Genomic DNA, 18,525 nt, shown 5'->3' with positions numbered 1-18,525 from the left:
TATTAAATGTATAATAATGTTACTTGTAAATATAAATCGTACAATATTATTATAAATTTAAGGCAAATTTGATAAAAGTGTAAAACCTAGAAAAAATAAAAAAAAAATAAAATCATCTTTGATGAAAAAAAAATAATTGCTTTAGGAAGTTTGTAGTGTAATTTGACATGATGATAGGTAGAGTTTATAAAAAAAAATTATTATTCTTATTATTGAGAAAAAAAAATTTTTTTGGATTGAATACAAAAAGTAATGACAATTATAATTTATATAAAAGTAGTTGGGGTAAAAAAAAATATTAATGATAAATAAAAGATATTCATAATTTTTTTTTTACTAAAACAAAATTATAAAAAAATATGTTTTGTTGAAACAATAATTACTGTAATATTTAGTTTATTAATATTAACTACATAAGATTGATAGTTTTTTTTTATAAAAAAAAATAGATTAAGAAGAAACGATTAATATACATATATATGAATATGAATATGTATAGATGTAATATAATGTCAATATAAAATAATAGGTAAAAAAAAAGTTTGAAGAGGAGCATTGGTAGTTATAAGGTGTTAGAAAAATAGTGAAGAAGAAAAAGTAATAATATAATGGATGTGTCCCATGTGTAGTTAGGAGAGTAGTTGTTAAGACTTTTACACATATACATACATGTAAACTAATTCAAAAGAATCAAATAAAGACAAGGAGGAGTTTATAAAGTATTTTATAGGTATATTTATATGGTGAGGCACTATTCAAGATACTTTTCTTCAGTTAATAAAGATAGAAAATTATATGGAAACAGATAGTAAGGAGGGAAGTGAAGAGACAGGAAACTATGAAAATAATAAAACTTAGTCTATCTAAAATTTTCTTCTATACATATATTCCAGAATATTCTTTTATGAGAATAAGAAAATTTTTGTTTAAGAAGATTACAAAGAAAAATAGAAAAAAAATTAAAATTAAAAAAAAAAAAAATTTGTTAAAAGGTGGATAAAATTATTTGATATATATTGTTATATTACAATTTTTCTATTTTATTATTAAAACTAATAATTATTAATACTATTTTACATAAAATGTTATAAATAAAAAAAAAAAACTATTTTATTCATATATTATAATTGAATGTAGATAATTATTGAAAATATCAAGAAAGGTAAAATATAATATATTATAAAATAAAATAAATTATATTGAGAAATAGACGATAACTGTGTACTTAAACTCATCAAAATAAAATAGAATGATAAGAAAAGTTTGGCACACAATACCCCGCCTAAGTATTTACTTTCACCAATTGAGAAAAGAGGTGTCATCATTTCAATATACAGATATACAAAGACATGCATAATAATCTCATTGATAAACTCCACTCTTTTAAAAAAGATGGTTGTTATTTATAGAAGAAAAATAATTTATAACATAAATAGGCAAGTCTAAAAAAGATTGACAAATTTTTGAATAAGTGATTCAACTTCTTCTATATATATATATATATAAAAGAATGATTTTTTTTTTTGTAAATAAATACTTTTCTTTTTAAAATATTAGCAACTTATTTAACAATATAAAAAAAAGGTATATAAAATAAGAAGAAAAAAAAATCATACCACAATATTATCTTATATGCCTACATATAAATAAAAATCAGAGATGCTTTGAATAATAAAAAATCATTTTGCATTCTTATATTATATATTTGTATCTTGGACTATGTTGTAAAAAGTAATTAGAAGTAACATTTGTATTAACAAAAAAAATATATTATTATATTATGAGAATATTATAAATATAATTATATGATGGCATAAAAGAATAATAAACTTCTTTAAAAATATTTTTTTTCTTATGATAATGATTATAAATATAATGTATCATATTAAAGAAAATCTTTAAATATTGTTTAATGAAAGTAAAGATAGTTAAATGAAAAGAGATACCTATAAGATGTTTGTTATATATTAAAAGATAAATGATACCCAAAGTTATATTTAAACCTTAAATGGCAAAATAAATTGGATATAGTAGGTAAAGAAATTGAGGTGCATTAAATTATATACATACATATATTATGTACATTAAAATACGTAAGACAATATCAATGACAATAAAAAAATAAAAAAAAATAATTTTTTTTTTATTAATAATGAAAGACAACTCTGTACAATTTAATTAATTTTAAAGCTTTAATATGAAAAAGATCAAATGAAATAATAATAATGTAATATAAATATATTTTAAAATGTAATAAAAAATTTTTTTAATAATTTATTATAAAAAAAAAATCGTTCTTCTCTAGAAGATTATAAAAATAAAAATAAATAAAATATTTTATTAGATATAAATCTACAAACTTTATTATTTCTTTAATATTAAATATTAAAAAAATTTTTTTTTAAAGGAGTGGTAGATATTTTAATTTTCTAATGTAAAAAAATATTAAATAAAATTATTTATTCTCATTATGTAAAATGTATAATTCATTATAAAAAAAAAATACCATCTTTTTTTTTGTTGTGAAATTATGATATATTTTAATAATTAAAAGTATGAGAATTACTTAAACTATTTAATTTTTTTTATTCCACCATTGTGATATAAACGGAAGTGAGATATTTTAATAAACAATAAAAAATTTTTTTACTTTATAAAAAAAAATTACAGTGATACTCTTTTTTTTTTTTATTAAATTATAAATAAAGGTTTATGAATAAGAAAGAAACACCATCAATATATATTATATTTTGTATTATTCATATTTCATCTCTTATTTTAAGAACGAAAAAAAAAATTTTTTTTTTCTATCATATACCAGATATACATATATATATAAAAATATTATTGAAAATAATGTTTTGTGACATAATTGGTGTTGAATATAAATATAAAAATAAAATCTATGAATACCTTATTATGACGACTTGATAAAGTGATGCATTAGGAATATGATTTTATATATTTTATTTTGTATGAGACATCGTAATTAACTTTTTAAAAATGGATATGCTACTATGTTAATATATAATAATTTTCAAAAATAATTTTCTTTTATGACAATGTAATAACAAAAATATAATATGGTTAAATCTGTCACCAGTGTATCATTTATCAAAGATGCTACTACTTTTAGTAATATAGTTGTTTATGAATAAAAAATTAAACTATTATTTTAATGAATGTTTAATTTAATGAGAATTTCGTACTTATTTTAGAAAATAAATACCATAAAATAGCAGTTAAAAATCATAAAAATTACAGTATATTAATATAAATTTTAATTAATATATTATCTAGTGATATTATTTGTGGTAAAATATTACATCTTATAAAAGCATATTTCTTAATGATTTTATCATGTAATGGTAATTAATAAAAGATACCTTCTATAAGACAGGTGAATTAATAAGCTAATTATTATAATAATATGTCTAAGGCATTTTTAGTTCTAAGCAATTAAACACCATCTATAGATTTATGATTTCCTTCTAAGAAAATAAATTAAGTCGTTTACAATATTCTATTTTAATACCAACCAGCTTCTTCTTAGCCATCTTATTTTCTTTACCCAATCATGACTTTATTTTCCCAGTAATATGTTATGTACTTCACAATTGTATAAAGTAATAAATTTTTATCTTTTATCCAATATAAGGTAGGTAAAGCAGGCGGCAATATATAACTACCTTTATTTTATCAGCCTATCTTTTCTAGATAGTCTTCACAACTTTATATAAAATAAAGATTTTACTAAGACCATTTTATTTTGAAATTGCTTTCTTATTCATGCATCAAATAGTTGAATGAGAGGTACCGACATAATTAAGGTACCTACCTTTATAAAATGAAATTAAGAATCATAAATATGAAAATATATAATTTGTTATGTGAAGAAGTGAAAAAGGAAAATGATAAACAAAAACATCATACCGCCAATGGGAGATTTATAAATGTATATTACTCTTCTTAGCCATAATATACAATGATATCAATTAGCCATTCACGTGAACTTTTTCATGTTCTTAAAAAAGGTAAAAATTTTTGATAAAATGAATGAATGAATGGTTGGATGGATGGATGGTTGCATGAATAATCGTTAAAGATGATAAATAAGTAACAATTTCAAACAACAAATATTATTAAAAGAAAGTCAATTTATGAAAAGTAAAAGAACCTATTTTATAGAACTTGAGTGGTATAAATAGATATAATGCGCATGAAAGTATTGATAATTATAAATTGAAATCAAAGAAATGGTTGATTAAAAAGATTATTCTTATAAATTTTTATAATTATGTAAATATTATTATTTCAAGAATGATAAAAGATATATGATCAGATATAAAAATAAATTTTTTTTTTAACAAAAGTATCAAAAAAGAAAAATTGTATTTTTATTTTTTTTATTAATAATGTTAATGATTATTTTTATTACATTTATTAATTATTAAATAAAGTTTTTTTTTTTTAATTTTTTTTATTAATAATCTGTGTTTCTTATAATATATGATTTTTTTTAGTAAAATTTAAAAATATTTTATTATAAATTATTATTATTAAAAGTACATTTATATATATATATATATTATTGATAATAATTATATATATATAATATAAAAATTTTTAAGATAGCACATTGAACAATAAGATTTATGAAAAATATATATGTATATAAAAGTTATATTTGTAACCTTTCTTTTTCTTCTCATCATGCATAATTTATTTTTTGAATTTTTGATTTTAAAAAGCAAATACTTTTATGACTACTTAGCATGTAACATAATATGATATAATGATTTTATTATTCTAATTCAATATTACAAATTGGAAGAACTTTGTTAAGGAAATAGAATCGTAAACATAAATCACACTATATTTTATATTTTTAGTAAAATAAAAAATTTTATACATTATATTATTATTATTTTTTTTCTTTTTTTTTCCTATAAAATATGTATCATCGGTAGGATATATTAAAATAATATATTCTACATTTTTCGTTACATCAGGATACTACAGTATGACTTAACAACAAGTGAGCCGTGTGCATCTGGAATATAAATTTATTTAGTATTATTTCATTTCACCATTTAATCAACAGTACCTTTTTAAAAGCATATGGAGTTAAGATGAAAATAAAAGTGTTTAAAGATGTTAGGGACATGCTTTTGCTGATATTATTTTACCTAAATTTATATACATACATATAATATATATATATATATATATATATATATATAAAGTTAAAGATACTGATAAAAAGAATAATACATATTTAAGTGAATGATACTGTTAATATATGTATATATACATTACAAACTATATAAATATATATATATAATGAAGTATAAATTATTATAATTATAGAATAAAAGATTATAACAATAGAAAAAAGTGATAAAATTATATTTTGTATCATTATTAATAATATATATTTGTAAATAAATACATTCTTCTTTAAAATTATTTTATTGATAAAAACCTGCCGATTTTGATCATATCTTACAATTTCTATATAATACTTCTATTAAAATTTAAACAAACTTTTATAAAAAGTAAATATAAAGTTCATGTTGTATGATTATGAGTCTTTGTCAACTTACTTCTTTTGAAATAATTTGAATGAATATATATATAGATACGTTATGTTTTAATTTACTTCTAAAAGATTGTCTTAGAATGGCAATATATAACAATATAACAATTTTTGTTTAAAATTCTTTGTAATACAGGTCCATTAAAGATAAATGAAAATGAAGAAATAATACTTTTTATAAAAATGAATAAGAAAAAAGGATGATTAGTAGAAGAACAGTTTGATGTCATGTACTCTTTTATTGAATCTTTTCAAAAGATATTGTTTGTAATGAATAGTGAAATAAATTATAACTTCATATATATTTATTTATCATTCTTTTATATATTTAATGTAATGTTATTTTTTATAGACCAAAGATAATAATATAATAATTAAAAAAAAAAAAGAAAAATATGTTTATACATTTATAGTAATTTTTTTTTATTTTATAAAGTATAAAGAAATTGTATTGATAAAATAATTTGTTTTAAAAAAAAATTATAAGTTGATAAATATTTGTATTGATAAAAAAATACCATAATTTAATGAATAATATATGAAAAAAAAAATTTTTTTTTTTAATATAATATTATTTTTGTCTTTATTGATAACTTTTTGATTTTAATATATTTTGTAGTATTGATATTATTATTAATTATTATAACACTTTCTTATTTAAATCTTCCTACTTAACTTAATTTTATACCTGTTTAAGTACTACTTAGCATTTCTTTATTGAAATTTATAATATCTTATTTATCTATGTATAGTTCATTATATTAATACTCTTTCTTTATTAATAATATTACTTATGGATGCTCACTTATTTGTTTATTTAACAGATCAAGAATGTCCTTAATAATTAATAACATTATATTTAGATACATTGGAAGTATATTTAAGTGTGATTGTTAATGGATAGTATTGTTTCATGAGAATTGAAAAAAGAAGTCAAATATAATATATTTATGTATATATATAAAGAAATAAATAAATTTCTTGATGAGGATAAAGATTAAACAAGAAAAGATATATGTCTTATAAGGAAAGGTAATTAAGATAAGGTAAATGATAGTTAACGGGATATAAATATATTTATTATTTCAGGGAACCGATTAAAAATTGGCGTATTGTAACATCTTTTGACCTTATTTAAAAACTACCATCAATTAATATGTACCTACCACTTTACATATGTTCAAAAAGTTAATTATATCAATGATGAGGTTCATATCATTTCTGCACCTGTTACAATTTTTCATTTATAATATTAAATTGTTATTTCTGATTGTTTTGATATTATGCTTTAATTGATTATAATAATGACAAGTTTAGACTTCTTTTTATAAATTAATAAAAGCAATTCATTTTATTATTTTAAGACTGATATAAGAAAGTCTAAAGAAAATTATAATCTTACAATAATAAATAAATTTAAAATTGGCTCAATTAGATAGTCTTATTACATTTATTTTATATAAACTTTTAAAAATTATTTTTAAAAATGTTTTAAAGTTATTAAATGATATATAAAAAATTATTTTACCTTAAAATAACTTTTTAAAATAATAATTAAAAGTTAGATAAGAAAAATTTTATTCAAAATTAATAATGTTATCGTATATTCTTAGTCAAAGTAATGAGGTAAATAATATATTATCATATTTTTTAAAAATATAAGGTAAAACAGTATATTTAAAAATATTTGTCAAATCTTTTGATAGTTTGGAATTGAAAAGGATTATGTTATCATAAATAATTATTCACAATAATACAATTTTTATATCTTTGCAAAGTAACACTACATTTATTACTAATAGCATCTTGTGTTTCTTCTAATCTATCAATTTTTTTCTAAAACAATTATCATTTTCATAGTTTTAAATTAGCAAAACTACAATATCAAATTGTTATTTTATTAATATTAAAAAGTGATAACAAGAAAAAAAACCATTTTTAAAATCATAAATAAAGTCATATATTGTTCCATAGTAATATTAAATTTAAAATTATTAAAAAAAAATTAGCTAATTAAGAAACAGCTAATTTAAAAAGTTATATTTTTTTAAAAAAACATACTATTTAATGATGCATTATTTGATTACATTTGAATTTATAAAATTATCAGGCTTTATTTCTTATTTTGATATGTAAAAAATTTATCAAAACAAAATTATATATTGATAATTATTTAAACTAGTCATATTAATTTTTAAAAAGTTTATATTTATATTCATAGATAATTTATTAAAAAAGTAGTTAATAATTCTACTATTTTAAAATTATTATAATGCAAAAACAATTAGTTATAGAAAAGATTATATTTTTGAACAACTTTTTTTAAAGAAATCACAATTTAATAACTATAGCAAGCCAATTTTTTTTACCGCATACCTTTTGAATCATTCTATACTTTTTACAATATTTTGGTAAAAAAAATATATTTGTTTATGTGTCAACAGGCTTTTTAAAAATTTTCTTGTTTTGGTATGAAATTTGCTTTTATTTTTGTAATAATAGTATAGTATTATATTTTATAGTCTCATTTTAGCTAATAAAAACTTTTCTAATTTAAATATTATCTTTAAATAATATTTATATTGGTACATTTTTTTAAATTTAATTAAATTTGTAAACATTTGAAATGATGATTTATCAAAAAAATGCTTTTAAACAAGTTAGATTGAAAAAAAAATTAGTAATTAGTATCATTTACTTGATTAATTTATCTTCATACAAATTTGATAAAAAATTTTTTTTAATTAAACAATAAAGATATCTTCTTGTCATTGAAAAAAGTTATATATATTAAAACCTGAATATACATTAAAATTTTTTTCCAGATTTCAAATATTCCTTTATTAATGTTAAAATAAATGATAAAATAAATTTATTTATTGCGAAATTTTTTTAAAATATTAATTATGTACTAAAATTATTTCATATGTTAACAACATATATAAAGAATAATTATTAAGTAAAATAATATAAAATTAATTATTGGTGCATGAAAAATAAAATAATTTTAAAAAAAATAACAATCTTAAAAATATTGTAGACAAAATAAGTGATAAACTTAATAAATAAAATAGGTCATAGTTGAGTAAAAATATTAACAAAATGGATATGTAATAAACTAATATTAAAATTTTGTTTAATGATAAAAGATGTAAAAAATAACAATTTTTATATTTTGAAGTGGTAACAATATACTTCCAAAAAGTATTACTTCAAAAAATTATAATTTTTTTTTATGTTTTGAAAAAGGTAAGATAAATATTTTAAAATCAATTAAATATGTCAATAAGAATTTGAGAAATAAAATAAAGATAGGTTGTTAAGGTATTTTTACAATATATAAAATGCTATTTGTTTTTGCAATTATATGGTTATATGAATTTTTGTATCAAATGATAATATTTTTCAAATATATCCTTAAGATTACGATATTTTTTTGTTTAATTAAGCAACTTATTATTTCAAACTTTCTCATACTTCAATTTATTATTTTTTACTTCCTTATTTGACTAAATGATAGATTATTGAATTATATAAGTAGAATGCTTTGTAAATTTAAACATATATAAACTTAATCTATATCTATTAAAATATTTAAAAATATAAATTTTGAAAATATATAAATAAAAACTAAATTTTTGATAATCAAATTTATTGATAATAAATAAATATATATTTGAAATTTTTTCAACTTTTTTGAACAGCAATTTTATTAATACAAATTAATTATTTAAATTTTAAACAATTCTACTAGAACTTTTCAAACATTTATATAAACAAATTTTTTTTAGACATATGAATATTAATTAGCAAATATCATTAAGTTTCTTGCCTAATTATATGATGTCATACATAAGAAATATTGTTTTTTTTTTCATCAAATTAATAAGAAATTAATAGATTCATATTAAATTTTAAATGTTATTAAAAATTAATAGAAATTATTAATTGAGGTAATGGTAATTTACTATGATGTTACTAGTGAAACGGCATTAATGGTAAATGTAGTTTTAAAAATTAAAATTTGATATTTTTGAAAGTTGTTTTGCTTTGAATTTATATTAGACATTTAATATTATTAAAGTTAATTTTTTATTATACCCTCAATATACAAATAATTTTTTATCTTTAACTCAAATTATTATCACAAGATTAGAAAATTTACAGTATCATATAATTTTCCTGTTTTTATTGAAACACTTTCAAAATTTTAAAAAATAAAAAAGAAGGATCATATTTTTATTGATTTAAAATAAAAACAATATATTAAATACATATGAATGTTTTATCACTTGAAACATATATTTTAACATTCTAAAAAATATAATAAAACTTTTTAAAAAAATATTTTGTCTTGAATAAAATAATTCAATTTTAAAATTATACTATGTTTGTTTTACTTAGACAATAATGAAAAAAAAAAGAAATTTTTAAAACTAAATGTATCTGTTTTTATTTTTTTTTAATAAAAACAATAAGATTGATTATTTTACATAGATAATTACATATTTTATTTATCTAAAATTTAACCTAACACATTATAACAAAATAAATATAATAGGTATAAATAAACAGTAACATTGTATTCATTATAAAAAAAATTTAAAATATGCTATTTAATCTTTGAAAGAGTATAAAAATTTCACTTAACATCTATTGTCTTTACTTGTAAAACATTTTTTTTTAAATCTTTTGTATAAAAATAAAAGAGAATTTTTTTTTTGTGTATTATGACTGTTGTAATATAAAACACCATTAAATGTAACTTTAGATCTCGAAAAAATGTTATTAAAATTTGATATACAATTTTTCGATATTATAACATAACTACATTTATACAAATAATATATTTCTATATTTCATAATATTTAAAATCTACTTATTATTTAAGATATGTTATGATTTATAAATAATATTAAAAAATATTTTATTAATTTTTATATGATTTTTTCTTTTAATGATAATAGTTATTTTATTTTATGTATGTATTATAAAGACAAAATGTTACTAATAATCTAAAAGATGTTTGTAATGAAAATATTTAGAGTAACGGATTATGGTTTTATTGAATATCAAATAGTCATATGTTAACAATGCATATGATTTTTTTTATTTATACCAAGAGAAGTTTAATTATGCATCTTTTTTCTTATAACTTATCACATTGTTTATTTAATGGAAATATAAAAAACTATATTATAAGTTAATAATCAAAAAACAATAAAAGTATAAAAAATGTCACATTTTAATATATTTTTAAAAGTGATCAAAAATTATCTAACCAATTTATCTTATCTCTATTTTTTAATATTCAAATTTTAAATTCACTTATCATAAGATTATTTTAAGAAATATAAATATTATTTTCTTTATATTAATAATAATTTTCTTTTTAAAATTTGATAATATATATTATTGGTATATTGAAAATATTTTTTTTATTTTGATAAGTGTTTATTTGTTTTTTTTAAAGTTAAGCTATTAAAATATTTTTTTATTAGTAAAATATATAATTCATTTTAAGAACTTTTATTAAGAATATTATAGATAAATATTTTTATTTCAAACTATTATCTTGTTTAAATCACCTTATTCAAATAAAAAAATAATTTTATTTTATTATATTTCAATATAATACTAATATTTCAGTACTTGAATAATTTTCAAAATATAAAATAAAAAAAATATTATTTACTTCTTTTGTTGTCATTTTTTCTTATTTTTTTATATTATTTTTTTTTTTTTTTTTGAAAAATGTTAGTATGAAAGTAAGTTATATCAAAGTTTTTAATATTTTACCAACCCAATATTGTCCTTTTAAAATTTTTGATATTGAAAAATGGTAAATCATTTATTTTATTCTTCTTTTTCTTCTAAGCTTTATTTTATTCATTTTTATGCACTCATCTTGTTATATGTTATTAATATATCTTAACTAACTTTTTCGTTTGCTTAACTATTATCTTAAATTTTTCAAAAAGTTATTCTTTCAATATTGTGCGTTGATATATATATTTATTCTCAATAAATGTTATTTAAAACGTATAACAAAAATTAGATCATTTTTACTAACTGCTATGTAACAAAAAGACACAATACTTTAACTTTCTTGATATAAAGGATAAACGTCAGCTGTTAAAATTTTACAATAAAGATATTCTTCCATTTCAAACAATAAATTTTGAGTACATAAATTAAAAAAAAAGTTAACTTTTTTTTATTTTTTAGTTTAAAAAAAATAGTTGAATAGAAATTAATGATATTTAAAGATTCATTAAATCGAAAATATAAATATTTATTATACTAAAATGGTACGAACATTATTTGATATTAGTCTTAGCACAATGTGTAGGACATATATTAATGGTGATTTAACATTACTTCCAGAAAATTGTAAACAACGTTTAATTGAATTTTTTTGTTCACATGATCAGGTAAAATAAAAAAATTTTATTTAACAAAATATATATATTAATTTTTAGTTTTATCATGATGACTGTGCCAAATTAATATCATCCCCATATTTTGGAAGCAATTTAACAGAAATTAATTTTTATTTAAGTGAACAAGTTAATGATATGTTATTAGAAAATTTAGTTCAAATGAATAATAATTTAACAAAAATAAGTATAACATTATGTCAAAATATTACTGATAAAGTATGTTATTAAAAAAAAAAATATAATAATTTAATTTTTAAGGGTATATTATCATTAACAACAAATCAAGGTAAATTAGAATGTCTTGAATTGAAATGTCTTAATAATCTTACTAGTGACGGTTTGAAGAATGTTAAATCACAAAGTCTTTATACTGTTAATTTAAGTGGATGTACAAAGGTACAATGAAAATATTATATTATTATAATAAAACATTTTTTTTTTAGATCACCAGCGATGGAATATTTCATTTGGCATTTAATAATCCAAATATTACAAAATTTTATCTTAATGATTGTCGTTCAATTGATGATCAGGCACTTTACGATATAGCATATGGTATAGGAGAAAATCTTCAAGTATTAGAATTAAATTTTTTGCAGAATATGGAAGATCCTGCAAAATCACTTTTAAATTTATCGCAAAGATGCCCACACATATCACAATTATCATTATGCCGTTTTTTTGAATTTTCTGATGAAGATAATCAACAGGAATGTACAATTGAAGGAATGGAATTAAGAGAAGTTGATTTATATGGAAATTATTTCTTTACACTTCCTAATTTACCATTATCCGTAACAAAATTAAGTTTATCTGTATCAGGGGAAGAAAATGCAACAAATCTTGTTTCAAAATTACTTAATTTACCATTTTTATCAACAATTCATTTACAATTAAATTGTGAAGAAATTAGTAATTCTGCAATTGAAAGATGTAATGAATTTTTAAAAATATTTATTGGTGGTCTTGGTAAAAAAATTATTAATCTTCATATATCTTGTAATAGAATTATTGATGAAGTCTTATTACTTATTACCAATAATATTCCAAATATGACACATTTGGCATTAAATGTCAAACATATTAATTCATATCATTTACAAAGATATTTTGGTACAAGTAATAGAGCAATAATTTTTAAACTTCGTTCTCTTAAGTTATGTCGTCTAAAAATATCATATAGAGCACTTTTTGCAATTGCTCGTAATGCAAAATGTTTGGAAGAATTTGAAGCATCACATATGTTATGTGTAGATGATCGATTTTTAATAATTCTTGCACAAAATTGTCGTTTTTTAAAAACAATTAATTTTAATGGCTGCAGATGGGTAACAGATAGAGGGTTAAGTGCTTTGGCAAGAAATTGTAAACTAACTGAAGTTCGTATTAGAGCAACATCATGTACTGATAAGTCAATATACTTATTAGCTCAATTTTGTCCAGAAATTGAGTGGATTGCATACTCAGATTATTCAGGAAGACCAAAATTTAGTGATAAAGCTTTACAATGTCTTAAAAATGCTTGTGTACAAAGAGTTATTTGTTAATAAATAAAAAATAATATAATATTTTTTTTATAAATAAACCCAGTGATATTGATCGTATTTTTGTTTTTGAATTTATTTTAATTTTATTTTTGCATATTCATGTATATTCTTAATACATATAGTATATATATGTAAAAAAATAATGCCTTTAACTAAATGTTATCAATTTTCTTTTCTTTTTCATTTTATATTCTATATTTTATTACTATTTTCTTCCACCCTACAAATATATATATTCCATTAATGTCAAATATAATAAAATAATTTATTATATCTTTTCACAATTATTTTTTTGCCATCTTTATCCTCTTACTTTAAATTCTCCTATACATTTCATTTATTGACTACCATTATTTTCTACAATTGTCATGAATTTGTAGAAAAAAAAAAAGAATATCACGATATAAACAGTAATGCACAACAACTATATGTGTACTTCAACAATTTTATTTTATATTGACGCGAATGCTCTATACAAACAACAACCATCAACCATTACTTGTTTGCAACTTCATGTCACGTTTTTTTATTTTTAAATTAATTTAAAATTTCTAATAAATTATTTTAATTTTAGATTAAAAATTTTATTTACTTATATATTATTAAGAAAAAAAAATTCTATAAAAATAACTTTTCAATATATAAATTAAACTTGTTTTTTAAAAAAATTATTAAAATATGCAGGTATTAATGATTTATTTATAAACCATATATTACTGATTTTTTATCATTATAGCAAGATAAAATTCAAGAATCACTTTTAAATGCTGTTGAATCAGCAAAAGAAGCTGCTAGTTCAGGTTTAGAAAAAATTACTGATTTTTTTCATGGTGATCCATTTGAAACTTATGTTGGAAAAAAAGTTGAAATGGCAACAGATGCCACTGTTTTATCAACTGAAAATTGGGGTTTAAATATTGAAATTTGTGATATTATTAATACTACATCTGATGGTGCTAAAGATGCTCTTCGTGCTATAAGAAAACGTTTAAATAATGAAATGTCTAAAAACAATGCAATTGTCATGTATACTTTGACAGTTCTTGAGACATGTGTTAAAAATTGTGGTATTCATTTTCGTACTCTGGTATGTAGCAAAGAGTTTGTAAATGAACTTATCAAATTAATTGGACCAAAATTTGATGCACCACAAATTATTCAAGAAAGAATACTTACTTTAATTCAAAGTTGGGCTGTCGCTTTTAAAGATATTCCAGAACTTCATGATGTAGTTGACATCTATAATGACTTAAAAAGTAAAGGAGTTCAATTTACTGATATTGATATTAATCAAATTCCACCAATCGATACTCCGGTTGCGGTAAGTTTTTAAAATATATCAACAAAAAAAATTTTTATTGATGTATTCTATTTAGTCTGTTCCAAAAATATTTTCTCAAGATAAACCAACACAACCAATAATACCAATTAGTAATCCAAATATACCACCAATGTTTTTACAATCTACAATACAAAATTATGAGAGTGGTATAGAAGTAAGTTCAGATAGTTTAGCTAAATTACGTTCTGAATTGGATGTTGTCAAAGGAAATGTAAATGTTTTCCAAGATTTATTAAGTCAATTACCACCCCAATCAGCTAACAATGATGAAAAAGAATTCTTGAATGAGTTATATGAAACATTACAAGAAATGCATAAAAGAATTGTTGCTTTAATACAAGTAATTCAAAATGAAACTGTATTTTCTGAACTTTTATCAATTAATGATGAAATAACTGAATCATTTGAAAAATTTGAAAGATATAAAAATATGAAACCTAATGAGAATTCAGAGAATGTTAAATTATTACAAAGTAATGAGTCAGATAAAGATGAAGGATCATCTTCTGGTATTGAAAAAAAAGACAATAAATCATTTGAAGAAAAATCATTAATTTAAATTTTTATTGAATGGATAAAAAAAAATGACACAAAAAAAAATTTAATTTTAAACATTAATGACACATTACTTTAATTTATTGCACTTCTAAAAGTGACAGCTTATTTCATTAAAAGTATATTTGTCAAATAAAAAGTGATTTTGTAAGGTATTTTGGTTAGCTGATTAAATTCCTTTCAAAGCCTTTTTAACAAATTGTGGTAGAACAAATGAGGCTTTGTGTATCTCCGAGTTGTAAAACTTAAGTCCCATTTTATCACATTCTTCATCTGTAATTATACGTGCTGGTATTGACAAATCACGATCCTAAAAAAAATTATAATCAAAATTTTTGTTGTAAAGTATTGCTATGAAAACAAAACATGCAAAAAAAAAATATATAAAAAAAAATAGTGCCTTACAGATTTACAACAAAGCAAATACCCCATATTTCCCGATGGATATGTGCTTACAGAATGTGAAGCATAAGCTACGGATGGGTAAATAGTTTTATTAAATTTCAACAAGTGTTTTATAAGATCCAAGTGCAACCAAAAACATTCACCTAAAGTTAGTAAAAAAATTGTTAGAAATGTTAAGAATAAAATATATGTGATTTGTTAAAAATAATATTACAATAATATTACTAAATGTGGTTAGTTTTGTGTGCTCTAATACAAAATAATATACCTCTTTTTTATTTTTTGAACATAATATATATCCCATTGTACCTGAGGTGTATGTTGGGACAGAGCCAATTGCGTATCGTACCTGATTAAAAAGTCTTTTGCAAATGACGGTTAGATCAGTAACCAATATCAAATCTAACCATGGACACTCACCTATGCATTTCCAAATTCAATAGGTATCAAAATTTTTAATATAACTTACCTTGTGAACTTAATACACCACCATCTCTAAGTGCATCATTAAGAAGTGAATAATATCCTTGTCCAAAAAGTGATTCTGCAGGTCCAATTGGATCAGAAGAATCAGTTATAATAACATCAAATTCATTTTTGTGACCAGCTAAAAATTCAAATCCATCACCAACAAATAATTTTAATTTTGGATTATCAAATTGACAACTCATATGAGGAAGATATTTTTTTGAAACATCAATAACCATTTGGTCAATTTCACACATTGTTACTTCTTTAACACAATCATGTTTTAAAACTTCTCTAAGAATTCCACCATCTCCTCCACCTATTATAAGTACCTTTTCAGGATTTGGATGAGCAAACATTGGAAGATGACATAACATTTCTTGATATGAAAATTCATCTCTTTCAGTACATTGAATTATTCCATCTAAAACAAGAACATTTCCATATGTTTCACTTTTAAAAACCAAAACATCTTGATATAATGATTTTTCATGAAATAAAACTGTATCCACTTTTAGTGAAAAACATTGTCCTGGCCATGCACCACCCATTTTTTGGCCATCAGATGTAATTAATTTTGAGTCATCACAAATTCCATTTTTCATTTTTTCTAAATCATCAGGTGAAAATTCAGAAAACCACCCTTTATGAAGAAAATCCATAATTAATTTGTAATAGTAAATATCTATAAAGTTAAGAGTTACCAAGTATAATTTTAATAAATGAAACAAATAATATAATAATTTATTGATAAAACAATTTATTTTATATATTTTAAAATAATATCTTAATTATTTTTTATCAAATCACATATTTGTTAAGATAACATATTTATTAATAAGATGTTTCTTATCATAAATGTACTTTTATTTGTATTAATATTTGATTATCTATAAATATATAGATAACACATATATAGACATTTATTTTACTTTTCTCGACAAGCATTAATATAAATGGATAAGATATAATAATTTATTAGTTTAATTTTTATATTTAACAATTAAAAAGTTTTTAATAAAATGAGATTGTATTAAGATGACCTAAAGAATGTAAATATTAGAAATATCATTTTTATGCGCATTTAAATTGACGAATACAAAGTTATTTATTGACATATTTTATTAAAATATATATATAAAAAAAGATATAATATTATGATATTAATATATAATAAATAATATCTTATATTATTTCTATATTTTGTCTCATATTTAAAAATATAAAATATCATTTAACTTGCTGAATAGATGTAAAATAAAAAAAAATCAAGATATATAAAAAACTTGTATATAAAAAAAGTGATGTAATAAATGCTTGTTTATGGCAAATACATTAATTTTATAATTTATTATTTTACTAGTAAATATTTTTTTTTTAGTACTACTAATATTATTATTTTTAATATTTTTAAAAATATAAAATAATATATATTTTTAAATATTACTTGTTAAAATAGTTTTTTGACAATTAAAAATAATAAAAGGATAAACTATCGATTTAGTAAAATAAGTTGTAGTAATAATATAAGGTAGAAAATGTAATATTTACTAGCAAATTATATAAATATATATATTAAAAAATATTATTTTATATATAAGAAAATAAACTAAAAACATAAATTTACTTATACGTTTATAAAAGTTAGATATTTTTATGACAAAAATTTTATTTTTATAGTGTTTGAGTACCCTTAAATGTTTTAAAAACAGCTATATGATTGATGTTTAATTAAATAAATTATAACAATATTTGTTTTTTATTATATTAAATTATTTAATTACATAATTTTAATAATGATAAATTACCATCACGTATACATAAATATTATAAATAACTATAAAATACTTTTTTTTTCTTTTATTTTTAAAAACAATTTTTTTTAAAAATAAAAGATAATCAATAAAATTATATAATCGAAAGATAACTTGTCACTGTCTTTTTAAAAAATCATTGAACAAAACAATGAAATAAAACTTTTAATATCAAATATTTAATAGTTATTATTTATAAATAATTTTTAAAGAAAAATAACAATACATTATTATTTATTTATTCTTTATATCTTTAATATTAAATATTGCATATTCTTTAAAATTTTTTTTTTTTAAATTTTAGTCTAAAAAATTTTGTAGACACTTCTTCAGACATTTGTATATGTTTATC

At 19.1% G+C, this 18,525-nt stretch overlaps 3 protein-coding genes across 3 annotated transcripts; 2 read left to right on the top strand and 1 right to left on the bottom strand.

Annotated features, from left to right (window-relative positions):
• Positions 1-11,907: 11,907 nt before the first annotated feature.
• Positions 11,908-13,589, top strand: SRAE_X000211500 (Leucine-rich repeat, cysteine-containing subtype-containing protein; the record flags this gene model as incomplete). The annotated part of the gene is made up of 4 exons (XM_024644129.1): positions 11,908-12,033; positions 12,082-12,258; positions 12,301-12,438; positions 12,486-13,589. The coding sequence occupies 4 exons, from the start codon at positions 11,908-11,910 to the stop codon at positions 13,587-13,589; spliced, it is 1,545 nt and encodes a 514-aa protein (XP_024499586.1).
• A 678-nt stretch (positions 13,590-14,267) lies between these two features.
• SRAE_X000211400 (VHS domain and GAT domain and ENTH/VHS domain and VHS subgroup domain-containing protein) lies at positions 14,268-15,490 on the top strand (the record flags this gene model as incomplete). The annotated part of the gene is made up of 3 exons (XM_024644118.1): positions 14,268-14,273; positions 14,326-14,910; positions 14,966-15,490. The coding sequence occupies 3 exons, from the start codon at positions 14,268-14,270 to the stop codon at positions 15,488-15,490; spliced, it is 1,116 nt and encodes a 371-aa protein (XP_024499585.1).
• Positions 15,491-15,655: 165 nt separating this feature from the next.
• Positions 15,656-17,021, bottom strand: SRAE_X000211300 (Spermidine synthase; the record flags this gene model as incomplete). Its single annotated transcript, XM_024644107.1, has 4 exons — positions 15,656-15,796; positions 15,892-16,034; positions 16,201-16,311; positions 16,361-17,021. The coding sequence occupies 4 exons, from the start codon at positions 17,019-17,021 to the stop codon at positions 15,656-15,658; spliced, it is 1,056 nt and encodes a 351-aa protein (XP_024499584.1).
• Positions 17,022-18,525: the final 1,504 nt, after the last annotated feature.

The sequence above is a fragment of the Strongyloides ratti genome, scaffold srae_chrx_scaffold0000004, assembly GCF_001040885.1.
Source record: "Strongyloides ratti genome assembly S_ratti_ED321, scaffold srae_chrx_scaffold0000004".
Lineage (NCBI taxonomy): Eukaryota > Metazoa > Nematoda > Chromadorea > Rhabditida > Strongyloididae > Strongyloides > Strongyloides ratti.
Note: the sequence above shows the minus strand (reverse complement) of the source record. Positions and strands in the feature narration are given on the sequence as shown.